This window comes from Lithobates pipiens, unplaced genomic scaffold, assembly GCF_037356315.1.
Source record: "Lithobates pipiens isolate NorthernLeopardFrog02 unplaced genomic scaffold, aLitPip1_a1.2 Scaffold_10, whole genome shotgun sequence".
In the NCBI taxonomy this organism is placed as follows: Eukaryota; Metazoa; Chordata; class Amphibia; order Anura; family Ranidae; genus Lithobates; species Lithobates pipiens.
This window is the reverse complement of record NW_027507686.1, coordinates 104,487,886-104,514,214: the sequence shown is the minus strand read 5'-3', so window position 1 is coordinate 104,514,214 and position 26,329 is coordinate 104,487,886. Positions and strand designations below refer to the sequence as shown.

The 26,329-nt window shown below is 43.7% G+C and overlaps 1 protein-coding gene across 2 annotated transcripts in view; it reads left to right on the top strand.

Moving 5' to 3' along the window:
- The window catches only part of LOC143933943 (spectrin beta chain, non-erythrocytic 1-like), a gene marked incomplete in the record, with an annotated part of 1,131,488 nt that overhangs the window by 692,655 nt on the left and 412,504 nt on the right, over window positions 1-26,329 (top strand). For both annotated transcript variants that reach the window (XM_077457128.1, XM_077457138.1), the window contains 1 exon segment: window positions 25,206-25,379. In XM_077457128.1, coding sequence (XP_077313254.1) covers window positions 25,206-25,379 — 174 coding nt within the window.

The following is a 26,329-nucleotide window of genomic DNA, read 5'->3' as shown; positions in this document are numbered from 1 at the left end:
ATTTTTGGGACCATTGTCTTTTATACAGTAATCGCTGCTATATAAATGCAGTGATTCCTGTGTAAATGACACTGGCAGTGAAGGGGTTTACCAGTGGGTGGCAGTGTAGGGGTTAAGTGTTCCTAGGGGTGTGTTACTAACTGTGGGGAGGTTGGGCTTTCATTTAGTGAACACTGATCTCTGCTCCAATCACATGGAGCAGAGATCAGCGTCACTAGTTGCTAGGCAGAATGGAGAAATGCTGTTTACTCCGGTATTTCCTCCATTCGGCCGCTCCGTGAGACGATCGTGGGGATGCCCGCGGTGATCGAGTCCGCGGGTCCCGCGACCGGACTCACGGGGGCCCCGACCAGCGCGGGAGCGCGCCGCCGGCGGCGCGCTCCCGATTGCAGGGCGGCATTGAATATTGGACGTACCTGTACGCCAATATGCCTGCCTGTGCCATTCTGTCGACGTACATCGTCGTGCGCTGGTCGGGAAGTGGTTAAAGGTAAACATGTAAAATGTGTTGGAATGGCCTAGTCAAAGCCTAGACCTTAATCCAATAGAAAATCTGCAGTCAGACTTAGATTCATGTTCACAAGCGCAAACCATTCAATTTGAAGGAGCTGGAGCAGTTTTGCAAGAAGGAATGGACAAAAATCCCAGTGGTAAGATGTGGCAAGCTCATAGACTCATCCAAAGCGACTTGGACCTGTGATGGCTTCAAAAGGTGGCTCTACAAAGTATTGCCTTTAGGGGTGTGAATAGTTATGCACATTGCCTTTTTCTCTCTTGTCCTATTTGAAGGTTTTTTTTTTGGTTTTTATTGTGACGCAAACAAAGTTGTGGGCACGTTCTGTAAATGAAATGATGCAAATCCTCAAGCAATCCATGTTAATTCCAGGTTGTAAGGTAACAAAACACAAAAAAAGCCAAGGGCAGCTGAATACTTTAGCAAGGCACGGTGTGTGTCTATATGATATAGATATATATAGATGTATTAATCAAGGGATTTTGAAAAATATTTGATCCCGGTTATTGGCTTAGACTTAGTGGTTGCAAAGCCGCAATGTTTTTCACCATAATGCATTAAGGTGAAAAACTACCTGTGTTGCAGCTTCCCCCAAACCTCCCCCCCCCCCCCTTTTCTTACCTAAACCCGATCCAGCGGCACGAGCACATCGTCTCCAGACGCTGTCTCTCCCTCTCTTCTCGTTAGACAGGTTCATTGCAGCAGGAGCCAATGGCTGTGATATATAATCAATTCCTGTGACACAGGAGCAGAGGCAGGCCAAGTCCAGATGTCTGTGTCAACGGACACAGCGGCTTGACTGGGGAGCGGGTCTGCACAGGTGCCCCCAGGGAAAGCATCCGATGAAGAGGGGCCAGGAGCACCAGCTGAAGACCCCAGAAGAAGAGGATCGGGGCTGCTCTTTGCCAAACGATTGCACAGAGCAGGTAAGTATAGGCAAGTTTTTGTTGTGTGCGTGTTTTTATAAAAAAAACAAAAAAACATAGGTTTACAAACCCTTTAAGTTCAAGGTCAGCAGGTTTTTAAGCCAGATTTAAAAAAAGTTTAGTGTCAGTGTTAGGCCCCATTCGCACCATTTTAAAAATTCTACTCATTTAAACACTGCCTGTTCGCTCCACACTCAGCTTCCTGTCATTCAAAGTACAGGAGCTTATTTTTCAGTCCGATGTGATTGTTCTTGGCCCTTTAGACCTCCAAACCCCACAAACTATTGATGCACACATTTTTCAGGCACTCTGTGGGGCCAAAAACATACTATTTTGCACTAGATTTTTTTTAATTTTATATCGCCATCTAATCCTGCCCCCAAAAAAAGATGGATGGTGGTCCTAGTTTTCATCTGCCTGGCGGATTAGATGAAAACAGACAGGTGGTCTGTTTCTATCCAATTTCCCCATAGAGGAGAGCTAAACTGTGTTGGTGTCTGCTATGTGGTGCGGACACAGACCTGTCATCCGCCTGTTTAGCGGGGATCCGCAGAGTTAGGCAGAATCTGCTACACAGGCGCACCCGTGTGAAAGGGACCTTAGCCTTTGTCTGAGGCGTGGGAATGGTTGAGTAGTAGCAAAATACCTTGGACAGGGCTGACACCACTTGGTGTACAAAGTCTGTTGTCAACCCACAATGGGGCTTAAGAAGTGGTGCATTTCTTGCATATTTACAGGTATTTTGCTGTAGAAATGCATGAATTGCAGAGTTGCATAGTAAGGTTGAATAAAGACACCAGTCCATCCAGTTGAACCTGAGTGAGTGTCTACAATTGTCCCTATCCCTGTACATTGTACACTCACATTGGTCCCTTGTGGGCTATTGGCGCTACCTCAAATGATTATAATTGTGCTGTTGAAGCTTAAGTTAATGACCCTCACCAATTCACAAACCTAAACTCGATCTATGATATTCGTGCAACACCTTCCCTAGTGTGTGTGTATGTGTGTGTGTGTGTGTGTGTGTGTGTATGTATATGTATATGTATATATATATATATATATATGTATATATATATATATATATATATATATATATATATATATATGTGTGTATAATGTGTATGTATTCTCCTTAAGTCAAGGGTTATAAAAAATAGAACCCAGTGTAAGGTGCTTTGTAAATGTGATTAGTTCCACTATAATATAAAGGTATTCCCCCTCAAAAAAATGCTAAACATTGCAAGGTTCCAGAAGGCAGCCTTAATTATCTATATTAGCCCACATTAACAACTTGTATAAATCCCAAGGCACCTATAACTCACCGCTTATTGCACTGAAGGAGAATGAACTATTTCCACCGGGGAAAAAGGAAATAGGTGGCAATTGGATAAAAAATGAAAATACACAAATAAAAGATATTATGAAAGGAGGTAAACTTATAACACGATGTGAATTAGAGCACAAGGATTTAATGTTTATGAATGGGTGGCGTTACCTCCAGTTAACCAATTTTATTGGCAGCTTACCACAACCAGTAAGATCGGATAAAGAGCTGACCCAGTTGGAGCGACTCTGTACAACCAACAATCCGAAAGGAATTATTTCAAGGATGTACGGATTGTTGATGACGCTGGGAGAGCTGGAGGTCCCGCCATACATCAGAAAATGGGAAAATGAATTGGGAACACAATGTGACCAGGACACAATAAGTAAAATAATGAGATTAACACATAGTTCGGCAATAGATAGTAAAACAGCTGAGATGAACTATAAATGCCTTACCAGATGGTATAATACTCCAGATAAGATGGCAAAATTCCAGCAGGGAAGATCGGCGGAATGCTGGCGAGGTTGTAAAACCAAAGGAACAATGGCACATTTATGGTGGGCATTCCCAAAAATTAAAACTTACTGGGGGAAGATCTTACAAAAAATAAGAGAAATAACTAAAATAAAGTTGAAAATGGATCCCTGGATTATATTATTCCATGCTACAAAGAGTAATATAAAACAATATCAGGAAACCATAATCCCACACCTTCTTAATGCAGCGAAAAAATTAATCCCTAAAAACTGGCAGGAAAAGGAAACCCCATCGATGTGGGAGTGGGTAGATGCGGTCGAAGCGACATATAAGATAGAAAAACGAATTGGTGGAGAGGATATGGAAAGAGAAGTTGTAGAAATAAAATGGAAATGCTGGAGGGATTTTAAAAAAAACTGGAGTTATGTAGAATATTTAAGACCATAATCCATATGAGAGGAGGAATAAAAGGAGGAAGGAAAACACTGACAGATAATTAGGGAATTGGGCGGGGGGGGGGGGGATGGGGAAAAATAATAAAGTGTTATGAGGAATAAATGAATTGTATTTTCTATAAAAAAAAAAAAAAAATTCTCTCTTTATATTTTCTGATAATGGGAAAAAAATATATATTCACAGCATTGTGGCATAATATGAGGAGACAATACTGAACGGAAAGTTGATTTATGTCTCATTAGAGAAATTCGCTGATGTGTGCAAAAAAGAAAAAAAAGAAATAAATCCCAAGGCACGGACTTTAACTAATGCCCGTGTATCAAAGGGCGGCTGCAACCTTTTTGCATCTTTTTTTTTTTTTTTTTTCTGTGCGACAGCACTTATTTCCTTCCTCATAAGTTTTCCTATTTATCCTGTTCCCCTCCATAAGCGCGGCTTTTTCCATATAACTGTTCACATTGGTCCCTACCCTCAAGGAGCCCACAATCCAAGGTCCCCATTCATGTACTAGGGCCAATTAACCTACCTGTATGTCTTTGGAGTGCGGGAGGAAACCGGAGCACCCAGAGGAAACCCACACAGGGAGAACATGCAAACTCCAGGCAGGTAGTATCGTGGTTGGGATTCGAACCAGCGACCTTTTTACTGCTAGGTGAGAGTGCTAACCACTACACGTGTGTGTGTGTGTGTGTGGTGTTTTTTTTTTTTTTTGCCTTTGACATATGCTTTAGGTTTTTACACATCGCACAAAGGTTTAAATTCAGGTGTGTAAACCAGTTTGACTAGGTTTACGGCATCGCATATCTTTTCATGTGTTTCCTGAATTCGTTAATGGAGCTGCTAAGATGCTTTTACTTGTCATGCTAGAACAGCCATGTAGTGTGGACGTTGCGGAGGCTAGTGTACTACAAACTACCTGCAGAGAAACAGAAAAATGGCATTGGACATAACTATTTTTGTTTTTATGTTTAATAGAAAAAAGTGAGTTGGGTAATCATGCGTATTAAGAGTCCTTGCGTGCCCTCTGCATGAAGCTGGCTGCAGATGCTTGGACAAACTTTACCAGATTCCATTTGACTGGGCTATTAGTTCATGGTGTATCCCACTTAAGTGTTTCGGAACATCAAACCAATTTAAACAATAGTCGAGGACAACACAAGTAAACACAAAATGCAATTTGTAAATGAAGGTGTTTATTATTAAAGGTGAAAAAAAATCCAAACCATCATGGCCCTGTGTGAAAAAGTGATTGCCCCCTAAACCTAATAACTGGTTGGGCCACCCTTAGCAGCAACAACTGCAACCAAGCGTTTGCGATAACGTGCAATGAGGCTTTTACAGCGTCCTGGAGGAATTTTGGCCCACTCATCTTTGCAGAATTGTCCTAATTCAGTTACATTAGAGGGTTTTCGAGCATGAACGGCCTTTTTAAGGTCATTCCACAACATCTCAATAGGATTCAGGTCAGGACTTTGGCTAGGCCACTCCAAAGTCTTCATTTTGTTTTTCTTCAGCCATTCGGTGGTGGACTTGCTGGTGTGTTTAGGATCATTGTCCTGCTGCAGAACCCAAGTTCGTTTCAGCTTGAGTACACGAACAGATGGTCGGACATTCTCCTTCAGGATCTCTTGGTAGACAGCAGAATTCATAGTTCCTTTTATCACGGCAAGTCTTCCAGGTCCTGAAGCAGAAAAACCGCCCCAGACCATCACACTACCACCACCATATTTTACTGTTGGTATAATGTTCTTTTTATGAAATGCAGTGTTCCTTCTACGCCAGATATACTTGGGCACACACACCTTCCAAAGAGTTCCACTTTTGTCTCATCGGTCCACAGAATGTTGTCCCAAAAGTCTTGGGGATCATCAAGATGTGTTGTGGAGAAATTGAGACGAGCTTTTATGTTCTTTTTGCTCAGCAGTGATTTTCTCCTTGGAACTCTGCCATGCAGGCCATTTTTGCCAAGTCTTTTCCTGATGGTGGAGGCATGAACGCTGACCTTAACTGAGGCAAGTGAGGCCTGCAGTTCCTTGGACGTTGTTGTGGGGTCTTTTGTGACCTCTTGGATGAGTCGTCGCTGCGCTCTTGGGGTAATTTTGGGCGGCTTGCCACTCCTGGGAAGGTTCACCACTGTTCCATGTCTTCGCCATTTGTGGATAATGGCTCTCACTGTGGTTCGCTGGATTCCCAAAGCTTTGAAAATGGCTTTATAACCCTTTCCAGACTGATAGATCTCAATTACTTTCTTTCTCAATTGTTCCTGAATTTCTTTGGGTCTCGGCATGATGTGTAGCTTTTAAGGATCTTCTGGTGGACCTTACTGTGTCAAGCAGCTCCTATTTAAGTGATGCCTTGATTGTGAACAGGTGTGGCAATAATCAGGCCTGGGTGTGGCTAGAGAAATTGAACTCAGGTGTGGACAACCACAGTTATAGTATGTTTTAACAAGGGGGGCAATCACTTTTTCACACAGGGCCATGATGGTTTGGATTTTTTTTCACCTTTAATAATAAACACCTTCATTTACAAATTGCATTTTGTGTTTACTTGTGTTGTCCTTGACTATTGTTTAAATTGGTTTGATGTTCCGAAACAATTAAGTGTGACAAACATGCAAAGGAACAGGAAATGAGGAAGGGGGCAAACACTTTTTCACACCACTGTAATAGACTGCCATCTCCAAAAATGGAAAGCTGATATACAACAACCCTCCTACAAGTCATTTGCGCACCCTAACCTGCAGTCCCTTCCCTTCCTACAATAGGACTGACCTACCTGACCACTAATCTACCAGATTTCTATACTGACTACTACACAATACACTGACCTATCTCATTCCTATACTGACCCTTACACTAACCTACCTGATTCCTACATCGACCACTACACTACAATATACACTGACCACTACACCAACCTACCTGATTCCTATACTGACCACTACACTGACCTATCTCCTTTCTATACTGACCCTTACACTAACCTACCCAATTCCTACATTGACCACTACACACTGACCTACCTGATTCCTATACTGACCACTACGCGACGCGCCGCTGACCGACACGACGACGGCTACACAGCACAGTGGTGTAGTGGGTAGCATGCTTGCCTATCAGTAAAAAAGGGTCGCTGGTTTGAATCTTAATAATGACACTACCTGCCTGGAATTTGCATGTTTTACCTGTGCTTGCGTGGGTTTCCTTCGGGTACTCCGGTTTCCTCCCGCACTCCAAAGACATGCAGGTAGGTTAATTCTGTTCTGTATAAAATTTGGCCCTAGTATAAGAATGGGGACCTTGGATTGTGGGCTCCGTGAGGGTAGAGACTGACGTGAGGGTAGAGACTGACGTGAGGGTAGAGACTGACGTGAATTACTCTACCCGCAGACCACTACTCAATTACACTACATGCTGACTATACACTAACTTTATTTATTTTTTTTGTTTGATCTGCTCTGCCTCTGTGCCGCCTATTACACTGCCAGACTGCCTGTCCCAACGGGGACATGATCAGTGACACTCCCGGAGTGGAGGAGGAGAAGACTGCGGCTACAGACTGCCTGCCGCAATGGGGACATGATTGGTGACCTGGGCCGAAGAGGATAAGCAGGAGAAAATGGTGGCCACAGTGAAGGCCAGCCTCGCTCCGCCACGATTGAGGACAGGCCAGCCCCACCTGCCGCACATGACCACATTCGCCCAATCACAGGGCGTCAAGGGCTGGCCGCAGCGCGGGGTCACAGAAAATAGAATTTAGATGTATGGAGCGAGGGCGATGCATACTGGCGCAGGATTGCGCCCTACCAAATGTTGCGCGGGGGGCCTAGGCCCCCCCCTCGCACATCCCACGTTACGCCGCTGCCTCTAAGGACTATATTTTGAAACCTGAAAATACCAAGATGCTCCAGTATTTGAAAGCATTTCGTTTATGGCCACAGAGGTGTAACTCTTGAGCATTTGTACAGGAGTTATTTATCCCTGGCACTAGGTCATGTTCTCAGTATGCTGATGATGAGCTTGGATATGTATAAAACTGCATGTACTTTGTGAAAGAAAAATTGCCAAGGGACCAGGGAAAAGTTTGTTTTGCATGCAGTACATTTTTAAAACACTCCTGTAATAAGACTTGTTGCAATTTTCTGCATGTAAGATGGCTGCAGAATGTTTTATAGCACTTGCAGTTAAAACATACCCTAAGCAGTGTGGAATAAAACAGGCAGTACTATCTAAAGTCATATTTCCTAGAAACGTGCAAATACAAATTTTTCATTTTAGCGACACAGTATTTTGGATTATACTGCTTCCCTGAGAAGCAATTGGCTACTGGCAAAGAAAACATTTCTCACTCCCAGTATGGTCTATAAAAAACGGATGCCCTTTTTCTGAGAAAAGTTAAACTAGATTTACAAGCCAGAAACCCAGTTCAGCTGCAAGCCCTGGACCTCCAATTCTCCCAAACATCCAGGCAAGTCCTCTTTGACATAAAGGGATGCCCCAACTTTATATAGTGAGGGGTGTCTATTTGGGTATGCGAGGTAGATTCCAAAGGTTACAAACTGTAGTTTGCTCCTGCTTCACGTCTTCCTACTTCCTCCTTCACTGCACAAGTTATCAGACCCCAATACAGTCGTTGCAGGTCTTCTGAATGAGGGAGTTATTTTTCCAGTTCCTTTGGTGGAAAGGTTTTGTGGCAGACCTAGCCAGGGCAGAGGCTTTTGGAGGGGATTGAATGCTAGCAATCATGGGCCCTGCCATTTGGGGGAACTGTGCTCTTTGTGAGCGGTATGCCTGGGGACCCTTGTGGTGGTGTTACTTTAGATTCAGGTCCATGTCCCCCCAAGAAGCACACTCTTGGAACCCTGTATATGCCATATTAGAAATGGTGACTGATTCATACTGTTGGGACACATACTGTTGGATGCTATCCTCATCAACTGCAGCCACCTGTCTGTTGTCTTCTGTAATGTAAATGAGTCTAGTCTGGCTTGCCACAGCTTCTAAGAGTATTTCACCCATTGTGCTAATTAACCCTGCAGTTGTATGAAGGAGTTTTGTTGTTTGATAATGTATAATCTACTGTGACGCTTGGTGACAAGTCTGACCTTTAGTGAAATCCTGTTTAATCATAACAATGCTCATTAGTGCATGGAGTCGCATCGGCTGCTTTAAGGGATTAATTAGCTTTTGTTAATTCTGTTTCTGGTTACAATTGAATTGTATTAGAGTAATATGAGCAGGAGGGAGGAACTTCATCTTTTACTGTACAGGTATAGAAGACTTGTATTTTGGTTCTAATAAAACCCATCTAAAACTACTTTCAGCTTTACAATGCAATAATAAAAATATATGGCAACTAGGGATGAGCTTAGAGTTCGAGTCAAACTCATGTTCGACTTGAACATTGCCTGGTCGCCTGTTCAGTGAACAGTGAACAATTTGGGGTGTTCGTTGCAAATTCGAAAAGCAGCTGAACACACTGTACAAGTCTATGGGAGAAATCGAAATGTGCTAATTTTAAAGGCTAATATGCAAGTTACTGTCCTAAAGTGTTTGGGGACCTGGGTCCTGCCCCAGGGGACATGGATCAATGCAAAAAACTGTTTTGAGAACGTCCGTTTTTTGGGAGCAGTGATTTTAATGATGATTAAAGTGAAACAATAAAAGTGTAATATTCCTTTAAATTTCATACCTGGGGGTGTCTATAGTATGCCTGTGAAGGGGCACATGTTTCCCGTGCTTAGAGCTGTCCCTGCACAAAGTGTCATTTCTGCAGAAAAATAATTTAAAATCACTCGCGGCTATAATGAATTGTCGGCTCCCGTAATACAGAGAACACTCATTGAAAGTCATTGATAAAAAAAAAAGCGTGTGGTTCCCCCAAATTCAATTATCAAACCCTTCAGGTCTGGTATGGATATTAAGGGGAATTGACGTGGGGTTCCCCCTAAAAATCCATACCAGACCCTTTATCCGAGCATGCAACCTGGCAGGCCGCAGGAAAAGGGGGGGGGGGGGGAGAGAGTGCCCCCCCCCCTGAACCGTACCAGGCCACATGCCCTCAACATTGGGAGGATGCTTTGGGGGTCTGTGACCCCTCAAAGCACCATGTCCCCATGTTGATGTGGACAAGGGCCTCATCCCCACAACCCTGGCCGGTGGTTGTGGGGGTCTGCGGGCAGGGGCCTTATCAGAATCTGGAAGCCCCCTTTAACAAGGGGAGCCCCAGATCCTGGCCCCCCCTGTTTGAAATGGTAAGGGGGTACAAAAGTACCCCTACCATTTCACAAAGTGTAAAAAATTGTTATATAAGACAAACACACTTTTTTGAAAAATTCCTTTATTTAAAAATAAAAATAAAAAATCTGATCCAGCGCATCCATCCATCTTCTGTCTCCATGGAGTAGACACTGCAGGATCCCGGCGGCCTGACGTTTGTTATATGCGGAGGGCGGGGTCACCTGACCCTGCCCCCTCTGATGCTAGTGAGGAATGCCGGGCTTCCCCAATGACGTATGGGTGACCCGTCCCCCTCTGATGTAACGCAGGTTTCCATTACATCAGAGGGGGCGGGGTCACCCACACGTCATTGGGGAAGCACGGCTGCCCCAATCGCGGCGGAGTCAGGGTCAGGTGACGGGTGGCCCCGCCCTCCGCATATAACAAACGTCAGGCCGCCGGGATCCCGCAGTGTCTCCTCCGTGAAGACAGATGGATGCGCTGGATCAGATCAGCCATCGCTGAACCCCGGAGAGATGATCATCCGTCGCTGGATAGCAAGAGTGGATTACCACCGCTGGAATTTTTTTTTTTTTTTTTTTATTAAGGAATTTTTCAAAAGTTTGTCTTATTTAACTATCTTTTTTACAATTTCTTTGTGAAATGGTAGGGGTTCTTTTGTACCCCCTTACCATTTCAAACAGGGGGGGCGGGATCTGGGGGTCCCCTTGTTAAAGGGGGCTTCCAGATTCTGATAAGCCCCCTGCCCGCAGACCCCCAAAACCACCAGCCAGGGTTGTGGGGATGAGGCCATTGTCCCCATCAACATGGGGACATGGTGCTTTGAGGGGTCACAGACCCCCAAAGCATTCTCCCAATGTTGAGGGCATGTGGCCTGGTACGGTTCAGGAGTGGGGGGGGGCGCTCTCTCGTCCCCCCTCTTTTCCTGCGCTCTGCCAGGTTGCGTGCTCGGATAAAGGGTCTGGTGTGGATTTTTAGGGGGACCCCCACGTCAATTTTTCATTTGACACGGGGTTCCCCTTAATATCCATACCAGACCTGAAGGGCCTGGTAATTGAATTTGGGGGAATCCCACTTTTTTTTTTTTTTTTTTTAATCAATGACTTTCAGAGTGTTTTTATAGTGAATTTAAATGAATTTTTTTTTCTGCAGAAATTACACTTTGTGCAGGGACAGTTATAAGCACGGGAAACATGCGCCCCTTCACAGGCATACTATACACACCCCCAGGTAGAGCTGCACGATTCTGGGAAAAATGAGAATCACGATTCTTTTGCTTACAATGAAGAGCATGATTCTCTCACGATTCTCAAAACAGTTTTATTTGAAAAATTTACAATCTCGGAGAGAAGCCATACAGAAAAGAAAGATCATCACTATAACACTGGATAACACATGAATGTGATTTTTCATGTAGTGGCCACATCCCTGGATTGTATAGAACTGACCATGCAAAGGACTGTTGGATGGGACTTTTAAGGCCACAAACACTGAAGTGCATTAGAAATTTGATTTATTTCACATATAGATCACATAATGGTCAATGGTTAACTTGATGCTGACCGCCGGCTGTCAAATGACGGCCAGGCGGCGCACCTATTGCGGTGGGAGGCCTCATGTTTAAACAGGGAATGCGCGCGATTGTGCGCACGTATCCTTGTTTCTTCGGTGGCGGCGTGTCGCGGAGACACCGCTCGCCACCGAAGGGGGGAGAACAGCCATTGGTTATGGCTGTTTACCACGTGATCGGCCGTGATGAAGTCACGGGCGATCAGATGGTCACACCCCCACTGTGCACGGCGCATGCGCACGATCGTGAGCGCGCTGCGCGTGCACGTCGGTGGCGGGGTGTTCCCCGGGAACACTGCTCGTCACCGACGCTGGTAAACAGCCATTGGCCGGCTGTTTACCCACGTGATCGGCTGTGATCCATTCACAGCCGATCACTAAAATGTAAACAAACCGCGGTAACAAGATGTTACCGGGTTCTCCTCCTCACACACCGATCGTGTGTGAGGAGGAGATTGCGGTAACATCTCGTTACTGCCTACAGTGTACACTAACACACACTGATTGCCCCCCCCCCCAATAAAGAGGACCTGTCACCACCCCTCATAGTACCTGTCAATCACAGTCCATCGGGGTACCTGTCCCGGCCCATCGGGGTACCCGAGTACCTGTCCCGGCCCATCGGGGTACCCGAGTACCTATTTGCAGCCCATGTCTCATAGAATATACGTTGGGGTGTTTGCTTTCCAAAATGGGGTCATTTTGTGGGTAATTTCACGGACCTTCAAAAGTGTGATGGGTAGGAATGAAATGAGATGTGTCATTTATGCTCCTAGAACACCTGAACGTACTACTTCAATGTTCGGCCTCTCTGTGACCAGGCTGTGTAAAAGTCCTACACATGTGGTATCGCCATACTCGGGAGGAGTAGCAGAATGTATTTTGGGGTGTAATTTTTGCTATATACATGCTATGCGTTAGAAATATCTTATAAATTGACAATTTTGTGTAAAAAAAAAAAATGCGTTTTAATTTTTTTCCACATATTCCAAAAACTTCTGGAAAAAAATTAACCATTCAAAAGACTCATTATGCCTCACAGATTATACGTTGGGGTGTTTGCTTTCCAAAATGGGGTCTTTTTATGGGAAATTTAATTTTCCTGGTACTCCAGGGCCTTCAAAAGTTTAATAGGTGGTTGAGAAATGAGATGCGTCATTTTTGCTCGTAGAACGTCTGAAGGTACTACATCAATGTTGGTGCTCTGTATGTGGCCAGGCTGTGTAAAAGTCTCACACATGTGGTATTGCCGTACTCGGGAAGAGTAGCAGAATGTATTTTGGGGTGTAATTTGTTGTATGCATATGCTGTATGTGAGAAATAACCTGATAATATGACAATTTTGTAAAAAAAAAAAATCTTCATTTTGCAAAGAATTGTGGGAAAAAATTACAACTTAAAAATACTCACCATGCTACTTACTTAATACCTTGGAATGTCTGCTTTGTAAAAAGGGGTCATTTGGGGGGTATTTGTACTTTCCTGACTTGTTAGTGTCTCAAGAAATGAGATACACCTGATGTACTGAAGGCCTGATCAGAAGTGATCAATTTTCAGTGATTGCCACCATAGTTTGTAGACTCTATAACTTTCACAAAGACCAAATAATATACACTAATGTGGGTTATTTTTACCAAAGATATGTAGCAGTATAAATTTTGGCCAAAATTTATGAAGAAAAATTACTAATTAGCAAAAATGTATGACAAACAAAGGCATTTTTTTTCACAAAATTTACGTTTTATTTTATTTATAGCGCAAAAAATAAAAAAACCCACTAGTGATTAAATACCACTAAAAGAAAGCTCTATTTGTGTGGAAAAAAGGACACAAGTTTCATATGGATTCAGTGTTGGATGACCGAGTAATTGTGATTCAAACTGTGAGCGTTGAAAGCTGAAAATTGGTCTGGTCGGGAAGGGGGTGTAACTGCACTGTACTTGGGTGGTTAAAAAATTTGTTTTGCTTTGTCACATGTATTATACCACATCTAGTGGTTTATGCCTGCGCCAACATACAAAGAATATTGTATACACCCACTACCCAAACTATAAGATATGGAAAAATATAATAAAATAATAAATATTTAATATACTTCAAAACTTATAAAAAAATGGTGACAGTCAATATGAATCCATAATTAATGAGTTCATGAAGAAAAAGTCCATAGATGATCAACACTTGCAATCCTATGTAAGAACACCACGGTGATTACACACAATTGAAAATGCGCACACGTGCCCGTCACCTTACAGTGAGTGCGCTTACCAGATTAAAGCTTAATGAGAGCATAGTAAATATATCCTTAATCGCCTCAGGGTACTCCTCCTCTTAATGGATCAGCACACCGTAATTATAAATGGTATTCATATGCACACATCTTAGTCTAAGATCCCATAAATTGCTATCAATGGCTCAAAAGAAGAGGGAACCAACATAGTGTAATACTGATAGGAAGTTTAATAAGAGTAAAAAAAGGTAGCACACTTACAAAAACATCGAGTCAGTACAGCATATACGATGGAGCATAAAAAAAGCCGGCCGGCATTCGGGAGCCCATCCTCCTCTCCTGCAACGTGATGGCGTCACTGCGTGCCTTTCCAGGCGCGTTTCGTCATAAGTTGACGTTGTCAATGGGGGGATTTTTTTTTTTTTTTTTTACTCTTTTTACTCTTATTAAACTTCCTATCAGTATTACACTATGTTGGTTCCCTCTTCTTCTTTTGAGCCATTGATAGCAATTTATGGGATCTTGGACTAAGATGTGTGCATGTGAATACTATTTATAATTACGGTGTGCTGATCCATTAAGAGGAGGAGTACCCTGAGGCGATTAAGGATATATTTACTACGCTCTCATTAAGCTTTAATCTGGTAAGCGCACTCACTGTAAGGTGACGGGCACGTGTGCGCATTTTCAAGTGTGTGTAATCACCGTGGTGTTCTTACATAGGATTGCAAGTGTTGATCATCTATGGACTTTTTTTTCATGAACTCGTTAATTATGGATTCATATTGACTGTCACCATTTTTTTATAAGTTTTGAAGTATATTAAATATTATTTTATTATATTTTTTCATATCTTATAGTTTGGGTAGTGGGTGTATACAATATTCTTTGTATGTTGGCGCAGCTTTCTGTATTGTTAGGTGTGTGTATCCCACTTATTGCTGCTGCCTTCTTTATAGATTAATGTTGGTTTTTGGCTAGCGCAATTTATTTTTTCTTTTATGCATTGATCATTGTATGATCTGTTTATGTAAAAATCGATTTGCTGATGCACTTCAGTGTTTGTGGCCTTAAAAGTTCCATCCAAGGGGGGTTTGGGAACAGTCCTTTGTTCTAAAATAACTTAAGCCATAATACTGGCTTCAATCAAACAAAATGTGAAATAAAGAAGTTAAAATTACTTCAAAAAACATTCCGGTAACAGTTACTAACAGATCATCTTCACTGTCAGTGTTGCCTAAGAACAGATAAGAGTGTAAATCCAAGGAGACAAGCGTTCGGATAGTTGTTGCTGTGAGCCTGAAGCTGGAACTGGTGCCCCTTCACTTTGTGCAGCTTTGAAAAAGCTACCCAAGGTTCAGGTTGTGAATGTAGTGGCCACTGGCCACATCTCTGGATTGTATAAAACAAAGGACTGTTCCTTCCCCCTTGGCCTGGATGGCACTTTTTAAGGCCACAAACACTGAAGTGCATTAGAAATTTGATTTTACATGAAGATAGATCACTCACATAATGATCAATGGTTAAAAAGCATAATTTGTTTTGCTTTGTCACATATATTATACCACATCTAGGGGTTTATGCCTTTAACCATTGATCGTTGTTGTGTAATGTGATCTTTTTATATAAAAATAAATCAATTTTCTAACTCACTTCAGTGTTTGTGGCCTTAAAAGTCCCATCCAAGGGGGATTTGGGAACAGTCCTTTGTTCTAAAATAACTTAAGCCATAATACAATGGCTTCAATCAAACAAAATGTGAAATAAAGAAATTACAATTACTTCAAAAAACATTCAGGTAACTGTTGATCTTCACTGTCAGACAGTGTTGCCTAAACAGATAAGAGTGTAAAATCCTAGGACAAGAGTCTGGATTGTTGTTGCTGTGAGCCTGAGGCTGCAACTGGTGCCCCTACACATTGTGCAGCTTTGAAAAAGCTACCCAAGGTTCAGGTTGTGAATGTACTGTAGTGGCCACATCCCTGGATTGTATAGAACAAAGGACTGTTCCTTCCCCCTTGGCCTTTGGATGGGACTTTTAAGGCCACACTGAAGTGCGTTAGAAATTGATTTATTTTTATATAAAGATACATTATCACATTCAATGATCAATGGTTAAAAAGATAATTTGGTTTGCTTTGTTTGTCACATGTATTATTATACCACATCTAGTGGTTATGCCTTTAAGTCTTTAACCATTGATCATTGATGTGTGATCTCTCCTTTTTATGTAAAAATAAATCCATTTTCTATTTCTAAGAAACTTCAGTCAGTGTTTGTGGCCTTAAAAGTCCCATCCAAGGGGGATTGGGGAACAGTCCTTTGTTCTAAAATAAGCCATAGTAGTACTCTGGCTTCACTCAAACACATTTTAAAGAAATGACAATGAATGTAATGAAAAAACAATGTGAAAGAAATTACAATTACATTCAAAAAACATTCAGGTAGATACTTAGTATCATCATGATACTACCTGAATGTTTTTGAATGTAATTGTAATGTCAGATAAAGATAACAGATTTAAAGATTTTTAGCTAGAAACACGAGCCTATCCACATTTTGTGGCTTCAGTGCAGAACGGCGATAAGTGACAATGTTGCCCCCTGTGCTAAAAACCCTTTCAGAAGGGGAACTGGTTGCAGGAATGCAAAGGTATTTTCTGGCCAGTGCAGACAATCTCGGATACTGCTCCTTGTGAGTCTTCCACCAGACTAACGGATCATCTTCACTGTCAGTGTTGCCTAAGAACAGAGTGTAGCTCCAAGGACAAGCTTTCGGATTGTTGTTGACGTGAGCCTGAGGCTGGATCTGGTGCCCCTTGACTTGCCGATTTGACAAAGCTACCAAGCTCCTTCGAGCCTTCTTTACATGACATTGTCCACTAGGAGTTGTAGGGGGGCTTTCCTTAACTGTTGTTAGTTTTGACATCTCCTCTTTTAGTCTGTTCTGGACAGCAGTTTTGTTATCTTCAATAACCTAAGTCATCTTAAACCTGGAATCAAGGGTTGTGGCTATGTCGAGAAGGTTTTGTGTTTTTTGGTCCTGATATTTTTCCTCCAGATACCCCATTAGCATTGATTTCATTGTGCAAATAAGATCAGAGTCCTCTTCCTTAAAGCGGTTTTGTACAGAAAATTGCAAGTTCATCATCTTATTCAAATGGCTTTGGAACATAGATGCAGTTATGACCATTGAAATAAAATAATATGCAGTATTTACCTTTTTATTTTTAATGTTTTTATGCCGACTTCCGGGCTCTCCTCCCGTGGGAGTAGGCATATTTATCGGCTTCGCAATGGTCCCTGGGAAATTTTTTAGCTATTTCCCAGGAATCCGTGGGGGACACAGTCATGCCGAAATCTCGTGAGATTTCGGAAGGAGGACGCCGGTCACATGACGAGAGCATGTCCGAAATTGCCATTTTGAAAGTGGGCAAGCAGCTCTATCTGCCATTACCACTATATCACACGAGGCAAGAGGAAGGAAAACAAAGAGGACACTCAATGAACATGTGCGAGATGGAGCGGTGGATGCTGGGAGCTCAGCGTCATCGCATCCAGGAATTAAATGCCTGTGGGCTTCAAACGCCCACAGTGAAAATGGAAACCTCTGGACTGCTTTTTTAACCACTTTCAGACCGGACCATTTTGCTGGTAAATGACCAGAGGTCTTTTTACACTTTGGCACTGCGCTGCTTTAACTGGTAATTGCGCGGTCATGCAATGTTGTACCCAAACAAAATTTGCGTCCTTTTCTTCCCACAAATAGAGCTTTCTTTTGATGGTATTTGATTGCCTCTGCGATTTTTATTTTTTGCGATATAAACGTAAAAAGACCGCAAATTTTGAAAAAAAATGATATTTTCTACTTTTTGTTATTAGAAAAATCCAATAAACTCAATTTTAGTCATACATTTAGGCCAAAATGTATTCAGCCACATGTCTTTGGTAAAAAAAAAGTCAATAATTGTATATTTATTGGTTTGCGCAAAAGTTGTCACATCTACAAACTAAGGTACGTTTTCTGGAATTTACGCAGCTTTTAGTTTACGACTGCCTATCTCATTTCTTGAGGTGCTAAAATGACAGGGCAGTACAAAACCCCCCCAAATGACCCCATTTTGGAAAGTAGACCCCCTAAGGAAATTGATAAGAGGCATGTTGAGCCCATTGAATATTTTATTTTTTTGCCTCAAGCGATTGAATAATGACAAAAAAAAAATTTTTTTTTTTTTTTTACACAAAGTTGTCACTAAATGATATATTGCTCACACATGCTATGGGCGTATGTGAAATGACACCCCAAAATAAATTCTGCTGCTTCTCCTGAGTACGGGGATACCACATATGTGGGACTTTTTGGGAGCCTAGCCGCGTACAGGGCCCCGAAAACCAAGCACCGCCTTCAGGCTTTCTAAGGGCGTAAATTTTTGATTTCACGCCTCACTACCTATTACAGTTTTGAAGGCCATAAAATGCCAAGATGGCACAAAACCCCCACAAATGACCCCATTTTAGAAAGTAGACACCCCAAGCTATTTGCTGAGAGGCATGTTGAGTCCATGGAATATTTTATATTTTGCCACAAGTTGCGGGAAAATTACAAACTTTTTTTTTTTTTTTTTTTTTTTCACAAAGTTGTCACTAAATGATATATTGCTCATGCATGCCATGGGCATATGTGAAATGACACCCCAAAATAAATTCTGCTGCTTCTCCTGAGTACGGGGATACCACATATGTGGGACTTTTTGGGAGCCTAGCCGCGTACGGGGCCCCGAAAACCAAGCACCGCCTTCAGGCTTTCTAAGGGCGTAATTTTTTGAGTTCACTTCTCACTACCTATTACAGTTTTGAAGGCCATAAAATGCCAAGATGGCACAAAACCCCCACAAATGACCCCATTTTAGAAAGTAGACACCCCAAGCTATTTGCTGAGAGGCATGTTGAGTCCATGGAATATTTTATATTTTGCCACAAGTTGCGGGAAAATTACAAACTTTTTTTTTTTTTCACAAAGTTGTCACTAAATGATATATTGCTCACGCATGCCATGGGCATATGTGAAATGACACCCCAAAATAAATTCTGCTGCTTCTCCTGAGTACGGGGATACCACATATGTGGGACTTTTTGGGAGCCTAGCCGCGTACGGGGCCCCAAAAACCAAGCACCGCCTTCAGGCTTTCTAAGGGCGTTACAGTTTTGAAGGCCATAAAATGCCAAGATGGCACAAACCCCCCCCCCCAAATGACCCCATTTTAGAAAGTAGACACCCCTAAATTTAGGGGTACACTAGTGAGACTAGGTAATAAATGGCGGGTGCCCTGAAACTATAAAAAAATAACTAACCAACCAGCGTCACCTGTAACAGTTATATGGTGATCACTGGTGAAAGGGTTAACTAGGGGGCAATCAGGGGGCTTTATGCGGTAGTATATGGGGGTCCCTGGCGCTATAAAAAGCTGCGGCGAACCTAAATACCTACCTGCCTAACTAGCGTCACCTGTGACACTAATACAGCGATCAGAAAAACGATCGCTTATTAGGCTGGGTTCACACTGGAGCGATGCGGGAACGCCACGAATGCGCGGCGGGTTCCCGCATCGCATGCCTCCCGGCGGCAGTTCACACTGCCCTATGCGAACTGCTGGGAGTGTCAGTGAAATGTTAATGACACCCCCAGATCAGTTCGCATATCGCAGTGCGATCTGCAAACTTGGATCGCATGGTGTGAACACCCATGCGATCCGATTCTGCTGCGGACCAAAAAAAGGGTCCCGTGCGAGTTTGCGGCGGGTGCGGCGGGTGCGACACGAATTCAGCCATACTATCTGTATAGCTGAACTCGAATCGCACAGAGATCGGATGTGATTTGCACTGCAGTGCGGTGCGAATCACATCCGTTCTCATAAACCGCTGCAATGTGAACCCAGCCTTAGTGACACTGGCGACGGGGGGTGATCACGGGGTTAAACCTTTATTGGGGGGGTTAGGGGGGTACCTTAGAACTAAAGGGGGCTAACCCTAACTGCCCTAACAGTTATTAGTCACAAATGACACCTGCCGGGTGATCAGGGGGTTAAACCTTTATTAGGTAATAAATGGCGGGTGCCCTGAAACTATAAAAAAATAACTAACCAACCAGCGTCACCTGTAACAGTTATATGGTGATCACTGGTGAAAGGGTTAACTAGGGGGCAATCAGGGGGCTTTATGCGGTAGTATATGGGGGTCCCTAGCGCTATAAAAAGCTGCGGCGAACCTAAATACCTACCTGCCTAACTAGCGTCACCTGTGACACTAATACGGCGATCAGAAAAATGATCGCTTATTAGGCTGGGTTCACACTGGAGCGATGCGGAAACGCCGCGAATCCGCGGCGGGTTCCCGCATCGCATGCCTCCCGGCGGCAGTTCACACTGCCCTATGCGAACTGCTGGGAGTGTCAGTGAAATGTTACTGACACCCCCAGATCAGTTCGCATATCGCAGTGCGATCTGCAAACTCGGATCGCATGGTGTGAACACCCATGCGATCCGATTCTGCTGCGGGCCAAAAAAAGGGTCCCGTGCGAATTTGCGGCGGGTGCGGCGGGTGCGGCGGGTGCGGCGGGTGCGGCGAATGGCTGAACTCGAATCGCACAGAGATCGGATGTGATTTGCACTGCAGTGCGGTGCGAATCACATTCGTTCTCATAAACCGCTGCAATGTGAACCCAGCCTTAGTGACACTGGCGACGGGGGGTGATCACGGGGTTAAACCTTTATTGGGGGGGTTAGGGGGGTACATTAGAACTAAAGGGGGCTAACCCTAACTGCCCTAACAGTTATTACAGTCACAAATGACACCAATGCAAAAAAAAAAAAAAAAAAAAAAAAAATGACATTGGTGTCACTGTGACTGGGGGGGCAGGGGTAATTGGGGGGGTGATCGGGGGGTAAAGGGGGGGTGTGAGTGTGCCTGGCATGTTCTACTGTGTGTGGGATGTGTTGGTGCAACTCACTGATCCGCTCTCCTCCGTGTCGGAACGAAAAATACCGACACGGAGGAGAGAATACATCACTTCCTCTCCTGTGTTTACATTACAGGAGAGGAAGTGATGTCACCGGGGATTTCCATTCGTCGGGAGCGATCGCGAGGGGGTGGCCATGAATGAATGGCCGTCCCCTCGTCCGGGATCGCTCCCGAACGAAAACCGACCGCCGCAGGCACCGGGCGGGGGCCCGATCGGGCCCCCGACCCGCGGGAGGCAAATCACGTACATGTACGTGCTTATGCCTGCCCGTGCCATTCTGCCGACGTACATCGGCGTGAGGCGGTCGGCAAGTGGTTAAAGTTTTCCTTAGCAATGAAATCGTCACGCCGGGGGTTAAAAAGACGTTGATCGTGACTGCAAAGACACCGTAGGAATCGCCCACCAGTGACACAGGTAAAAAAATAAATAAAAAAAATAAATAAAAAAAAACTGCAGCGGAATCCCGCTTTAACAGCCAAAACAGAAGACTGAAATAGGTGTAGAGCAGGTTTCACGGAAGAGACACTGACATATTGCTCTCCTGAAAGGGCATCTGTGAAGTCTGCCAGTGGGGTGAGAGTTGTCCACAGCCTCCTGGATCTCTAGGTCTTGCCATGTTGGCAAGAGGTGCCTAGCCTTGCAGTCAGAAGAGAGGACATGGGTGATGGCAGCTTGCTGCTAAAGTATCCTCCTCACCATAGCCTGCCTATATCCCCACCTTGTTTGGCACTCTGTCTTGAGCTTGTGGTCTGGTAAACAGTTGTTTTTGTGCCTCAGAAAGCTCCCTCTTCCAACTATACTTAAAACACCCGACAAGCTTTTTGCACAAACCCATAGCACGCTCAATTCGTGGGTCCTTCATTGCATTCTCTATTGCGAGATGAAGCCTATGGCCAAAACACTGCAATCGTGTCCAGTGATTTATGGATATGGCCTTTACAATGTTGCTTCCGTTGTCTGTAGTGATGCACACAAGATTCTTCTCCTCCAATTTCCAGTTGATGAGAGCATCCTTTAATCCCTGTGCCAAAGCTTCGCCAGTGTGGTCCTCAGGGAAAAACCCAGTTTGTAGGCACCGACTTGTCATCTTAAAATCATCATTAATGAAATGGATTGTTAAACTCATGTATGGTTCCATTGCTCTGCTGGACCATAAATCTGAAGTTGCTGCAAAATTAACTACATAGTTAGTTTCATAGTTAGGTTGAATAAAGACACCAGTCCATCCAGTTCAACCTGAGTGAGGTATCTACAATTGTCCCTTTTCCCTGTACATTGCTACACCCACGGTCCCCATTCATATACGAGGGTCTATTTTTGGACAGAAGCCAATTAACCTACCTGCATGTCTTTGGATTGTGGGAGGAAACCGGAGTACCCGGAGGAAACCCACGCAGGCACAGGGAGAACATGCAAACTCCAGGCAGGTAGTGTCGTGGTTGGGATTTGAACAAGCGACCTTCTTACTGCTAGGTGAGAGTGCTAACCACTACATCACTGTGCCGCCCTACATCTTGCAATTCCGTTGCAACTCTTTCACAACATTTGACGTACAGACCAGGGATTGCAACACGGGAAAAATAAGTACGAGAGGGCAATTAAAAGCGCATATAAAGGGTTTGAATTCGTTTTTAAGCCCCTCTTTTTCAACAGTGGTCATGGGAGCCATGTCTTTAGCCAGGTGAAATGTGATTGCTTCTGTATTTTCTTTGCGTCTGAGAGAGTTTGTCGAGTACGGTGTTGCATTAAATGTTCCTTTAATTGACATTTGTTTTGTATGCTTGCACTCCTTGCAGGTACTTTGTGATTGAGCACTGGCAGTATTCTTTTTCCCTACCGTCTCATATTCTTGTATGTGATTACATTTCAGGTGATTAAACAGATTTGGTGGTGTTACCCTTTGGTGCACAAACAACGGCTAAACATTGCTTGCAGTAGATGGTTTTGCTGAGTGTCATCTGGTTTGAATCCGAAATAAGCCCACACTTGGGAATAAGCTCCTCCTTTTTGGAACAAAAACATCTGGGTTTTTAATTTTATCAGACTCACTTGCGCATTGCTCTACCTCTGAGTCTGTGCCTGCGGTAGCCTCTGCACTGTCTGCACCGGCCTCTGCTGCCTCACTCATTTTTCTACGGCCAGGCATTGCAGGCACCAGACAGGCACCCCCAGTGATTGTGCTGATACAGAAGACCCCACCTGGGCTAAAGAGTCCTGTGTATATTCTCCAAATTGCTAAGGTGCTGTTGCAGCTCTCTTTCCGTTTATATTCAACTGGGTGTGATGTGGATGGAAGCAGACAGATCTGGTCACAATGTTCTTGCATGTACCTAGAGAAAACAAATTGAGAGTGCACACTGTCATTTGCCTTTGAAAACACTGTCTTAAGTTGCAGCTAGCTAGTAGCTATATGCACATTGCACATGCACTATTTCACTCAGCACTGACATTTAAAATGGCAACAAACAGTGAAGTCACACAACCAGGTGCTGTCATGGCTGGGCCCCAAACCGCTTGCAGATGACAGTCGGACGGGCTAGGCTATTAGAGGGGCATGTGAGGAGTGGGCTTAAAATACTGGCAACAACCACTGTCCCTTAATATATTATGAATATTACCACAGTCTGAGTCAGCTAGCCTAGTACTAGTAGTACTCATATTATGAATATTACCACAGTCAGTCAGCTACCCCCCCCCCCCGAGACCCAGACTGAGACTCTCTGGGTCGCACTAGCTGACTACTGTGGTATTCATAAATAGGGGGTTATCTGGGGGTAATATGGGGGTAGCTAAGCTGACTCAGTCACTGTGGTAATATTCATAATATGGGGACGGGGTAGGTGACTCAGTCAGACTGTCACTGTGGTAATCATAATATGGGTAGCGTAGCTGTCTCAGAATGTCACTGTGACAGTGAGTGTTACTGTGCTGTGCTTGTGGCTGTGCTTTGGTAATAAGGAGCAGGGGTCCACTCCTCGCTCGGCTCAATCACTCACACACAGGCTCACACAATATACATGAATATACAATATACATGTGGTGGAAGGAGGAATCGACACTCACGTGTTGGAATTGGAAATCGGATCCGCGGCGTGCACACTGCTGTGTTAATTTCCCGGTCACAGTGAGGGTACCGCCCACGCCCAGGCATCACGACTTCAGTTCCACTCCAGCGGTGTATGTGTGACTGTGAACTGCTCCGCATCTCGCTCTCCAATGACTGACATCAGTTCCGGTTGCTGACATCAGCGTTACACGGTGCCGCTTATGTAGAACTGGCGGGAATATCGAAATCGTGGATCATCCAGCCTTGAGATCGCGAGGGGAGAGAATCGAGATTGCGATCTTATTACGATTAATCACGCAGCTCTTCCCCAGGTAAAAAATTTAAAGGAGCATTACACTTTTATTGTTTCACTTTAATCCTTATTAAAATCACTGCTCCCAAAAAAGTCAGTTTTTTTAAAACTTTTTTTGCATTGATCCATGTCCTGGGGCAGGACCCAGGTCCCCAAACACTTTTTAGGACAGTAACTTGCATATTGGCCTTTAAAATTAGCACTTTAGATTTTGAACTTTCGAGTCCCATATACTTTAATAGGTTTCTAAAGTTCACACGAAGTTTAGGTCTGTTCACAGGTTCTGGTGCGAACCCAACCGGGGGGGGGGTGTTCGGCTCATCCTTAATGGCAACTAACGATGCAGCAAAATGTATCAACTCGGGCTGCCAGAATGTGGAACAGCTTTGCAACTAATCAACCTCTATCTTTCATTTTCAAAGCCTAACTGAAGAAGCTGGTTGCCATGCACAGCTGGTCCATATTCGGTCTTCTCCAGTTTTGATCATTTCTCTTTCATAGTAGTAGTAATATGAATAAAAGAATTACCATATGTCCCAAATGTCTCTATTTTTGGGCTTGGGAAGAAACAAACAGAAGCCACACTTGGTTTGTCTGTAAATAAATATTTAGGGCTAGTTTACACTTGCTTCAAAACATGGTTTCAGGCACATTGAACGCCAGTCACTTCCGCATCACTAAATAAAATTGTTAGCTTACAGTCCTGTTTACACCTGCTTTTACTTGGTGCTTCGATGAGGATTTGGTGCTTCGATGAGGCTTTGGTGCGGCTTCAAGCGAGCTTTGCAATGACTTCTATGGAGGCTTTGAAGACGCTTTGAAACACCACTGAAGCTAGATGGGGTATAATTTTTGAAGCAAAACCAAAAGCAGTTGTAAACAGGATTTTAACCTAACCATTATATTTAGTGACAAGAGCTTTGACTAGCGTTGCCAGCTGAAGCAAGTGTAAATGAGCCTTCTAGGCAGACTAAGGCATAAACGGCATTGATTTTGGATTTTAAAATGCTAGTAAATGCCTACAGCTGTGATCTATGTGGAAGAGTGTGTGTGTGACTTTTATATCTTTTGTGTTATTCTAACAGCCTAAACCCACAAAGGGCCGTATGCGTATCCATTGCCTTGAAAATGTTGACAAAGCACTACAATTCTTGAAGGAACAGAAAGTACATTTGGAGAATATGGGGTCGCATGACATTGTGGATGGCAATCACAGACTGACTCTAGGGCTTATCTGGACCATCATCCTCCGGTTTCAGGTAATATTGCACAAAGCAAACAGAAAAGGCAACAAGTTAAAGGAAAATTACAACCAAAGCTTGTTTGTACTTCACCTGTGGATCACATGAATGCAGTTCGTTCTGCACTCGTGTGACCCCTTTTCTGAAGCCGGCTGTTGGCTGACGACAGAGCCAGTTCAGGCTCAGGCAAGATCATGACAGTGAAGTCTGTATCTACCTACATGCCTGGACCCGCACCTGAGAGCCTAAGCCGGCTGCTTCTGTCCTCTCCATAGCCCAGAGCTCCAGTGAGCACGGAGGGGGCAGAGCAAAGAGCTGCTGACTGCAGGCAGAATATCGCTGATGCCATGCATGTTTCCTGCAGACCTGTCAGTATATCTGTATACCCGTACATCCCATACGACCAGGCAGATGCACTGACAGGAACAAATCGAACTACCACGTTGCTCCACAGTGCTGTGGCAATTCAGTGAGAACTACAAGCTAACAACTGCAAAGGATGCCGGGGCTTGTAAGTGATGTTGGCCTTTTGGACCAGTTCACACCAGATGCAGTTCTGTTTTTTTCTGCACCAGAAACTGACTGGAAACTGACCAGAACCTGACTGCATGGTGTGAACTAGAGCCATTGGAATACATGGAAAACGCTGTGCATGCATTTTTAATGCAGGAAAAAAGCACACGGAACTGCGTCTGGTGTGAACTGGCCCTTAAAGTTAGGTGACTCCCAGCCTTAACAAAGCTTCACGTAGCTCACTGTGAAATTCTATCTACTCTTCTTAGGTCCAATTTACACATGTAGGTACTGTGCCTTGAAAAAGTATTCATACCCCTTGAAATTTTCCACATTTTGTCATGTTAAAACCTAAAATGTATTTTATTGGGATTTTATGTGATAGACAAACAGTGACACATAATTGTGAAGTGAAAGGAAAATTATGAATGGGTTTTACATTTTATTTTACAAAT